Below are 10,000 nucleotides of genomic sequence, written 5' to 3' on the forward strand. Positions count from 1 at the left end.
TAATGGAAAACAAAGTGATCACAGATTTTCTTTCTTTTTTGCCCTAGCGCCTATAGTTTAGCCAGAAAATGGACTTTATAGTTTTCACTCAAATATAGAGTTTTGGTGGGAAACAAAGTGATCACAGATTATCTTTCTTTTTTGCCCTAGAGCGGTCTATAGTTTAGCCAGAAAATGGACTTTTATGTTTTCACTCAAAATATAGAGTTTTGGTATGGAAAACAAAGTGATCACAGATTTTTCTTCTTTTTGCCCTAGCGCCTATAGTTTAGCCAGAAAATGGACTTTATGTTTCACTCAAAAATAGTTTTTGGTGGGAAAATAAAGTGATCACAGATTTTCTTTCTTTTTGCCCTAGCGCCTTTAGTTTAGCCAGAAAATGGACTTTTATGTTTTACTCAAATATAGAGTTTTGGTGGGAAAACAAAGTGATCACAAATTTTCTTTCTTTTTGTCCTAGCGCCTATAGTTTAGCCAGAAACGGACTTTTATGTTTTCCCTCAAAATATAGAGTTTTGGTGGGAAAATCAAGTGATCACAGATTTTCTTTCTTTTTGCCCTAGCGCCTATAGTTTAGACAGAAAATGGACTTTTATGTTTTCACTCAAAATACAGGTTTTTGGTGGGAAAATAAAGTGATCACAGATTTTCTTTCTTTTTGCCCTAGCGCCTATAGTTTAGCCAGAAAATGGACTTTTATGTTTTCACTCAAAATATAGAGTTTTGGTGGGAAATTAAAGTGATCACAGATTTTCTTTCTTTTTGCCCTAGCGCCTTTAGTTTAGCCAGAAAATGGACTTTTATGTTTTCACTCAAAATATAGAGTTTTGGTGGGAAAACAAAGTGATCACAGATTTTCTTTCTTTTTGCCCTAGCGCCTATAGTTTAGCCAGAAAATGGACTTTTATGTTTTCACTCAAAACATGGATTTTTGGTGGGAAAATAAAGTGATCACAGATTTTCTTTCTTTTTCCCCTAGCGCCTTTAGTTTAGCCAGAAAATGGACTTTTATGTTTTACTCAAAATATAGAGTTTTGGTGGGAAAACAAAGTGATCACAAATTTTCTTTCTTTTTGTCCTAGCGCCTATAGTTTAGCCAGAAACGGACTTTTATGTTTTCCCTCAAAATATAGATTTTTGGTGGGAAAATCAAGTGATCACAGATTTTCTTTCTTTTTGCCCTAGCGCCTATAGTTTAGACAGAAAATGGACTTTTATGTTTTCACCCAAAATACAGGTTTTTGGTGGGAAAATAAAGTGATCACAGATTTTCTTTCTTTTTGCCCTAGCGCCTATAGTTTAGCCAGAAAATGGACTTTTATGTTTTCACTCAAAATATAGAGTTTTGGTGGGAAATTAAAGTGATCACAGATTTTCTTTCTTTTTGCCCTAGCGCCTTTAGTTTAGCCAGAAAATGGACTTTTATGTTTTCACTCAAAATATAGAGTTTTGGTGGGAAAACAAAGTGATCACAGATTTTCTTTCTTTTTGCCCTAGCGCCTTTAGTTTAGCCAGAAAATGGACTTTTATGTTTTCACTCGAAATATAGATTTTTAATGGAAAACAAAGTGATCACAGATTTTCTTTCTTTTTGCCCTAGCGCCTTTAGTTTAGCCAGAAAATGGACTTTTATGTTTTCACTCAAAATATAGATTTTTGATGGGAAAATAAAGTGATCACAGATTTTCTTTCTTTTTGCCCTAGCGCCTTTAGTTTAGCCAGAAAATGGACTTTTATGTTTTCACTCAAAATATAGATTTTTGGTGGGAAAATCAAGTGATCACAGATTTTCTTTCTTTTTGCCCTAGCGCCTTTAGTTTAGCCAGAAAATGGACTTTTATGTTTTCACTCAAAATATAGAGTTTTGGTGGGAAAACAAAGTGATCACAGATTTTCTTTCTTTTTGTCCTAGCGCCTATAGTTTAGCCAGAAACGGACTTTTATGTTTTCTCTCAAAATATAGATTTTTGGTGGGAAAATCAAGTGATCACAGATTTTCTTTCGTTTTGCCCTAGCGCCTTTAGTTTAGCCAGAAAATGGACTTTTATGTTTTCACTCGAAATATAGATTTTTAATGGAAAACAAAGTGATCACAGATTTTCTTTCTTTTTGCCCTAGCGCCTATAGTTTAGCCAGAAAATGGACTTTTATGTTTTCACTCAAAATATAGAGTTTTGGTGGGAAAACAAAGTGATCACAGATTATCTTTCTTTTTGCCCTAGCGTCTATAGTTTAGCCAGAAAATGGACTTTTATGTTTTCACTCAAAATATAGAGTTTTGGTGGGAAAACAAAGTGATCACAGATTTTCTTTCTTTTTGCCCTAGCGCCTATAGTTTAGCCAGAAAATGGACTTTTATGTTTTCACTCAAAACATAGATTTTTGGTGGGAAAATAAAGTGATCACAGATTTTCTTTCTTTTTGCCCTAGCGCCTTTAGTTTAGCCAGAAAATGGACTTTTATGTTTTACTCAAAATATAGAGTTTTGGTGGGAAAACAAAGTGATCACAAATTTTCTTTCTTTTTGTCCTAGCGCCTATAGTTTAGCCAGAAACGGACTTTTATGTTTTCCCTCAAAATATAGATTTTTGGTGGGAAAATCAAGTGATCACAGATTTTCTTTCTTTTTGCCCTAGCGCCTATAGTTTAGACAGAAAATGGACTTTTATGTTTTCACTCAAAATACAGGTTTTTGGTGGGAAAATAAAGTGATCACAGATTTTCTTTCTTTTTGCCCTAGCGCCTATAGTTTAGCCAGAAAATGGACTTTTATGTTTTCACTCAAAATATAGAGTTTTGGTGGGAAATTAAAGTGATCACAGATTTTCTTTCTTTTTGCCCTAGCGCCTTTAGTTTAGCCAGAAAATGGACTTTTATGTTTTCACTCAAAATATAGAGTTTTGGTGGGAAAACAAAGTGATCACAGATTTTCTTTCTTTTTGCCCTAGCGCCTATAGTTTAGCCAGAAAATGGACTTTTATGTTTTCACTCAAAACATGGATTTTTGGTGGGAAAATAAAGTGATCACAGATTTTCTTTCTTTTTGCCCTAGCGCCTTTAGTTTAGCCAGAAAATGGACTTTTATGTTTTACTCAAAATATAGAGTTTTGGTGGGAAAACAAAGTGATCACAAATTTTCTTTCTTTTTGTCCTAGCGCCTATAGTTTAGCCAGAAACGGACTTTTATGTTTTCCCTCAAAATATAGATTTTTGGTGGGAAAATCAAGTGATCACAGATTTTCTTTCTTTTTGCCCTAGCGCCTATAGTTTAGACAGAAAATGGACTTTTATGTTTTCACTCAAAATACAGGTTTTTGGTGGGAAAATAAAGTGATCACAGATTTTCTTTCTTTTTGCCCTAGCGCCTATAGTTTAGCCAGAAAATGGACTTTTATGTTTTCACTCAAAATATAGAGTTTTGGTGGGAAATTAAAGTGATCACAGATTTTCTTTCTTTTTGCCCTAGCGCCTTTAGTTTAGCCAGAAAATGGACTTTTATGTTTTCACTCAAAATATAGAGTTTTGGTGGGAAAACAAAGTGATCACAGATTTTCTTTCTTTTTGCCCTAGCGCCTTTAGTTTAGCCAGAAAATGGACTTTTATGTTTTCACTCGAAATATAGATTTTTAATGGAAAACAAAGTGATCACAGATTTTCTTTCTTTTTGCCCTAGCGCCTTTAGTTTAGCCAGAAAATGGACTTTTATGTTTTCACTCAAAATATAGATTTTTGATGGGAAAATAAAGTGATCACAGATTTTCTTTCTTTTTGCTCTAGCGCCTTTAGTTTAGCCAGAAAATGGACTTTTATGTTTTCACTCAAAATATAGATTTTTGGTGGGAAAATCAAGTGATCACAGATTTTCTTTCTTTTTGCCCTAGCGCCTTTAGTTTAGCCAGAAAATGGACTTTTATGTTTTACTCAAAATATAGAGTTTTGGTGGGAAAACAAAGTGATCACAAATTTGCTTTCTTTTTGTCCTAGCGCCTATAGTTTAGCCAGAAACGGACTTTTATGTTTTCTCTCAAAATATAGATTTTTGGTGGGAAAATCAAGTGATCACAGATTTTCTTTTTTTTTGCCCTAGCGCCTATAGTTTAGACAGAAAATGGACTTTTATGTTTTCACTCAAAATACAGGTTTTTGGTGGGAAAATAAAGTGATCACAGATTTTCTTTCTTTTTGCCCTAGCGCCTATAGTTTAGCCAGAAAATGGACTTTTATGTTTTCACTCAAAATATAGTTTTGGTGGGAAAACAAAGTGATCACAGATTTTCTTTCTTTTTGCCCTAGCGCCTTTAGTTTAGCCAGAAAATGGACTTTTATGTTTTCACTCAAAATATAGGTTTTTGGTGGGAAAACAAAGTGATCACAGATTTTCTTTCTTTTTGCCCTAGCGCCTTTAGTTTAGCCAGAAAATGGACTTTTATGTTTTCACTCAAAATATAGAGTTTTGGTGGGAAAACAAAGTGATCACAGATTTTCTTTCTTTTTGCCCTAGCGCCTTTAGTTTAGCCAGAAAATGGACTTTTATGTTTTTACTCAAAATATAGAGTTTTGGTGGAAAAATCAAGTGATCACAGATTTTCTTTTTTTTTGCCCTAGCGCCTATAGTTTAGACAGAAAATGGACTTTTATGTTTTCACTCAAAATACAGGTTTTTGGTGGGAAAATAAAGTGATCACAGATTTTCTTTCTTTTTGCCCTAGCGCCTATAGTTTAGCCAGAAAATGGACTTTTATGTTTTCACTCAAAATATAGTTTTGGTGGGAAAACAAAGTGATCACAAATTTTCTTTCTTTTTGCCCTAGCGCCTTTAGTTTAGCCAGAAAATGGACTTTTATGTTTTCACTCAAAATATAGGTTTTTGGTGGGAAAACAAAGTGATCACAGATTTTCTTTCTTTTTGCCCTAGCGCCTTTAGTTTAGCCAGAAAATGGACTTTTATGTTTTCACTCGAAATATAGATTTTTAATGGAAAACAAAGTGATCACAGATTTTCTTTCTTTTTGCCCTAGCGCCTTTAGTTTAGCCAGAAAATGGACTTTTATGTTTTCACTCAAAATATAGATTTTTGATGGGAAAATAAAGTGATCACAGATTTTCTTTCTTTTTGCCCTAGCGCCTTTAGTTTAGCCAGAAAATGGACTTTTATGTTTTCACTCAAAATATAGATTTTTGGTGGGAAAATCAAGTGATCACAGATTTTCTTTCTTTTTGCCCTAGCGCCTTTAGTTTAACCAGAAAATGGACTTTTATGTTTTCACTCAAAATATAGATTTTTGGTGGGAAAATAAAGTGATCACAGATTTTCTTCCTTTTTGCCCTAGCGCCTATAGTTTAGCCAGAAAATGGACTTTTATGTTTTCACTCAAAATACAGAGTTTTGGTGGGAAATTAAAGTGATCACAGATTTTCTTTCTTTTTGCCCTAGCGCCTTTAGTTTAGCCAGAAAATGGACTTTTATGTTTTCACTCAAAATATAGAGTTTTGGTGGGAAAACAAAGTGATCACAGATTTTCTTTCTTTTTGCCCTAGCGCCTTTAGTTTAGCCAGAAAATGGACTTTTATGTTTTTACTCAAAATATAGAGTTTTGGTGGGAAAACAAAGTGATCACAGATTTTCTTTCTTTTTGCCCTAGCGCCTTTAATTTAGCCAGAAAATGGACTTTTATGTTTTCACTCAAAATATAGATTTTTAATGGAAAACAAAGTGATCACAGATTTTCTTTCTTTTTGCCCTAGCGCCTATAGTTTAGCCAGAAAATGGACTTTTATGTTTTCACTCAAAATATAGTTTTGGTGGGAAAACAAAGTGATCACAGATTTTCTTTCTTTTTGCCCTAGCGCCTTTAGTTTAGCCAGAAAATGGACTTTAATGTTTTCACTCAAAATATAGGTTTTTGGTGGGAAAACAAAGTGATCACAGATTTTCTTTCTTTTTGACCTAGCGCCTATAGTTTAGCCAGAAAATGGACTTTTATGTTTTCACTCGAAATATAGATTTTTAATGGAAAACAAAGTGATCACAGATTTTCTTTCTTTTTGCCCTAGCGCCTATAGTTTAGCCAGAAAATGGACTTTTATGTTTTCACTCAAAATATAGATTTTTGGTGGGAAAATAAAGTGATCACAGATTTTCTTTCTTTTTGCCCTAGCGCCTATAGTTTAGCCAGAAAATGGACTTTTATGTTTTCACTCAAAATATAGTTTTGGTGGGAAAACAAAGTGATCACAAATTTTCTTTCTTTTTGCCCTAGCGCCTTTAGTTTAGCCAGAAAATGGACTTTTATGTTTTCACTCAAAATACAGAGTTTTGGTGGGAAATTAAAGTGATCACAGATTTTCTTTCTTTTTGCCCTAGCGCCTTTAGTTTAGCCAGAAAATGGACTTTTATGTTTTCACTCAAAATATAGAGTTTTGGTGGGAAAACAAAGTGATCACAGATTTTCTTTCTTTTTGCCCTAGCGCCTTTAGTTTAGCCAGAAAATGGACTTTTATGTTTTTACTCAAAATATAGAGTTTTGGTGGGAAAACAAAGTGATCATAGATTTTCTTTCTTTTTGCCCTAGCGCCTTTAATTTAGCCAGAAAATGGACTTTTATGTTTTCACTCAAAATATAGATTTTTAATGGAAAACAAAGTGATCACAGATTTTCTTTCTTTTTGCCCTAGCGCCTATAGTTTAGCCAGAAAATGGACTTTTATGTTTTCACTCAAAATATAGTTTTGGTGGGAAAACAAAGTGATCACAGATTTTCTTTCTTTTTGCCCTAGCGCCTTTAGTTTAGCCAGAAAATGGACTTTAATGTTTTCACTCAAAATATAGGTTTTTGGTGGGAAAACAAAGTGATCACAGATTTTCTTTCTTTTTGCCCTAGCGCCTATAGTTTAGCCAGAAAATGGACTTTTATGTTTTCACTCAAAACATAGATTTTTAATGGAAAATAAAGTGATCACAGATTTTCTTTCTTTTTGCCCTAGCGCCTATAGTTTAGCCAGAAAATGGACTTTTATGTTTTCACTCAAAATATAGTTTTGGTGGGAAATTAAAGTGATCACAGATTTTCTTTCTTTTTGCCCTAGCGCCTTTAGTTTAGCCAGAAAATGGACTTTTATGTTTTCACTCAAAATATAGGTTTTTGGTGGGAAAACAAAGTGATCACAGATTTTCTTTCTTTTTGCCCTATCGCCTATAGTTTAGCCAGAAAATGGACTTTTATGTTTTCACTCGAAATATAGATTTTTAATGGAAAACAAAGTGATCACAGATTTTCTTTCTTTTTGCCCTAGCGCCTATAGTTTAGCCAGAAAATGGACTTTTATGTTTTCACTCAAAATATAGATTTTTGGTGGGAAAATAAATTGATCACAGATTTTCTTTCTTTTTGCCCTAGCGCCTATAGTTTAGCCAGAAAATGGACTTTTATGTTTTCGCTCAAAATATAGTTTTGGTGGGAAATTAAAGTGATCACAGATTTTCTTTCTTTTTGCCCTAGCGCCTTTAGTTTAGCCAGAAAATGGACTTTTATGTTTTCACTCAAAATATAGAGTTTTGGTGGGAAAACAAAGTGATCACAGATTTTCTTTCTTTTTGCCCTAGCGCCTTTAGTTTAGCCAGAAAATGGACTTTTATGTTTTTACTCAAATTATAGAGTTTTGGTGGGAAAACAAAGTGATCACAGATTTTCTTTCTTTTTCCCTAGCGCCTTTAGTTTAGCCAGAAAATGGATTTTTATGTTTTCACTCAAAATATAGATTTTTAATGGAAAACAAAGTGATCACAGATTTTCTTTCTTTTTGCCCTAGCGCCTATAGTTTAGCCAGAAAATGGACTTTTATGTTTTCACTCAAAATATAGATTTTTAATGGAAAGTAAAGTTATCACAGATTTTCTATCTTTTCGCCCTAGTACCTTTAGTTTAGCCAGAAAATGGACTTTTATGTTTTCACTCAAAATATAGAGTTTTGGTGGGAAAATAAAGTGATCACAGATTTTCTTTCTTTTTGCCCTAGCGCCTTTAGTTTTGCCAGAAAATGGACTTTTATGTTTTCACTCAAAATATAGAGTTTTGGTGAGAAAATAAAGTGATCACAGATTTTCTTTCTTTTTGCCCTAGCGCCTTTAGTTTAGCCAGAAAATGGACTTTTATGTTTTCACTCAAAATATAGATTTTTGGTGGGAAAATAAAGTGATCACAGATTTTCTTTCTTTTTGCCCTAGCGCCTATAGTTTAGCCAGAAAATGGACTTTTATGTTTTCACTCAAAATATAGAGTTTTGGTGGGAAAACAAAGTGATCACAGATTTTCTTTCTTTTTGCCCTAGCGCCTTTAGTTTAGCCAGAAAATGGACTTTTATGTTTTTACTCAAAATATAGAGTTTTGGTGGGAAAACAAAGTGATCACAAATTTTCTTTCTTTTTCCCTAGCGCCTTTAGTTTAGCCAGAAAATGGATTTTTATGTTTTCACTCAAAATATAGATTTTTAATGGAAAACAAAGTGATCACAGATTTTCTTTCTTTTTGCCCTAGCGCCTATAGTTTAGCCAGAAAATGGACTTTTATGTTTTCACTCAAAATATAGAGTTTTAATGGGAAAATAAAGTGATCGCAGATTTTCTTTGTTTTTGCCCTAGCGCCTTTAGTTTAGCCAGAAAATGGACTTTTATGTTTTCACTCAAAATATAGAGTTTTGGTGGGGAAATAAAGTGATCACAGATTTTCTTTCTTTTTGCCCTAGCGCCTTTAGTTTAGCCATAAAATGGACTTTTATGTTTTCACTCAAAATATAGAGTTTTGGTGGGAAAATAAAGTGATCACAGATTTTCTTTCTTTTTGCCCTAGTGCCTATAGTTTAGCCAGAAAATAGACTTTTATGTTTTCACTCAAAATATAGGTTTTTGGTGGGAAAATAAAGTGATCACAGATATTCTTGCTTTTTGCCCTAGCGCCTATAGTTTAGACAGAAAAATATAGATTTTGGTGGGAATATAAAGTGATCACAGATTTTCTTTCTTCTTTCAAAATATAGAGTTTTGGTGGGAAATTAAAGTGATCACAGATTTTCTTTCTTTTTGCCCTAGCGCCTATAGTTTAGACAGAAAATGGACTTTTATGTTTTCACTCAAAATATAGAGTTTTGGTGGGAATTTCTTTCTTTTTGCCCTAGCGCCTATAGTTTAGCCAGAAAATGGAATTTTATGTTTTCACTCAAAATATAGAGTTTTGGTGGGAAAACAAAGTGATCACAGATTTTCTTTCTTTTTGCCCTAGCGCCTTTAGTTTAGCCAGAAAATGGACTTTTATGTTTTCACTCAAAATATAGAGTTTTGGTGGGAAAACAAAGTGATCACAGATTTTCTTTCTTTTTGCCCTAGCGCCTATAGTTTAAACAGAAAATAGACTTTTATGTTTTCACTCAAAATATAGAGTTTTGGTGGGAAAATAAAGTGATCACAGATTTTCTTTCCTTTTTGTTTTGTTCACTAAAAGTTTAATAAATTGCTATTACTTACCCTTATAGCAGCCTCCTGCAGCTCACAGCTATTGTTCTTATCCATAAAATAGTTATAAATCAAATTCGCCGTCTGAGGCTCATGCAACAGTAATATCAATTGATCACGGCAATTTTTCCCCTTTATATGCATGGTCATCATATCCAAAAACTCGATCAAAACATGTTCCTGTTTTACTGAAGCCAAAAATGCTATTATCGAACCAATTTCTTTAATATTAACATCCTTTTGCAAATAGAAACGTATTATGGCAAATATGGTGGAACGTATAGTTTTAGCATCTTCGGGCGTTATGCTCTCAGGAGTGCCATAGTGTTGACGTATAACATCGAGGAAAAATTGTATGCCAAACTTTTTGCGAAAATATTTACGATCATTTTTAATCATGGCACCCAGATACTGGACATGACCTAGGGTAATTTGGAAGGGCATGTGAACCCATATATCGAAATTAAAAGCTATTGAAGTATAAAGATCATCTAG

General features: G+C 33.4%; 1 protein-coding gene across 1 annotated transcript in view; it reads right to left on the reverse strand.

The window, feature by feature from the left end:
* Positions 1 to 9,487: 9,487 nt before the first annotated feature.
* LOC119611490 (neurobeachin-like protein 1) overlaps positions 9,488 to 10,000 on the reverse strand; it is a 14,956-nt gene continuing 14,443 nt past the window's right edge. The window contains exon 13 of the mRNA XM_037967081.1: positions 9,488 to 10,000. This exon is cut by the window's right edge and continues 789 nt beyond it. Coding sequence (XP_037823009.1) covers positions 9,488 to 10,000 — 513 coding nt within the window.

Source organism: Lucilia sericata, unplaced genomic scaffold (genome assembly GCF_015586225.1).
Source record: "Lucilia sericata isolate MDLA Ls3-8-SP2 unplaced genomic scaffold, ASM1558622v1 Contig001463F_arrow, whole genome shotgun sequence".
Classification (NCBI taxonomy): domain Eukaryota; kingdom Metazoa; phylum Arthropoda; class Insecta; order Diptera; family Calliphoridae; genus Lucilia; species Lucilia sericata.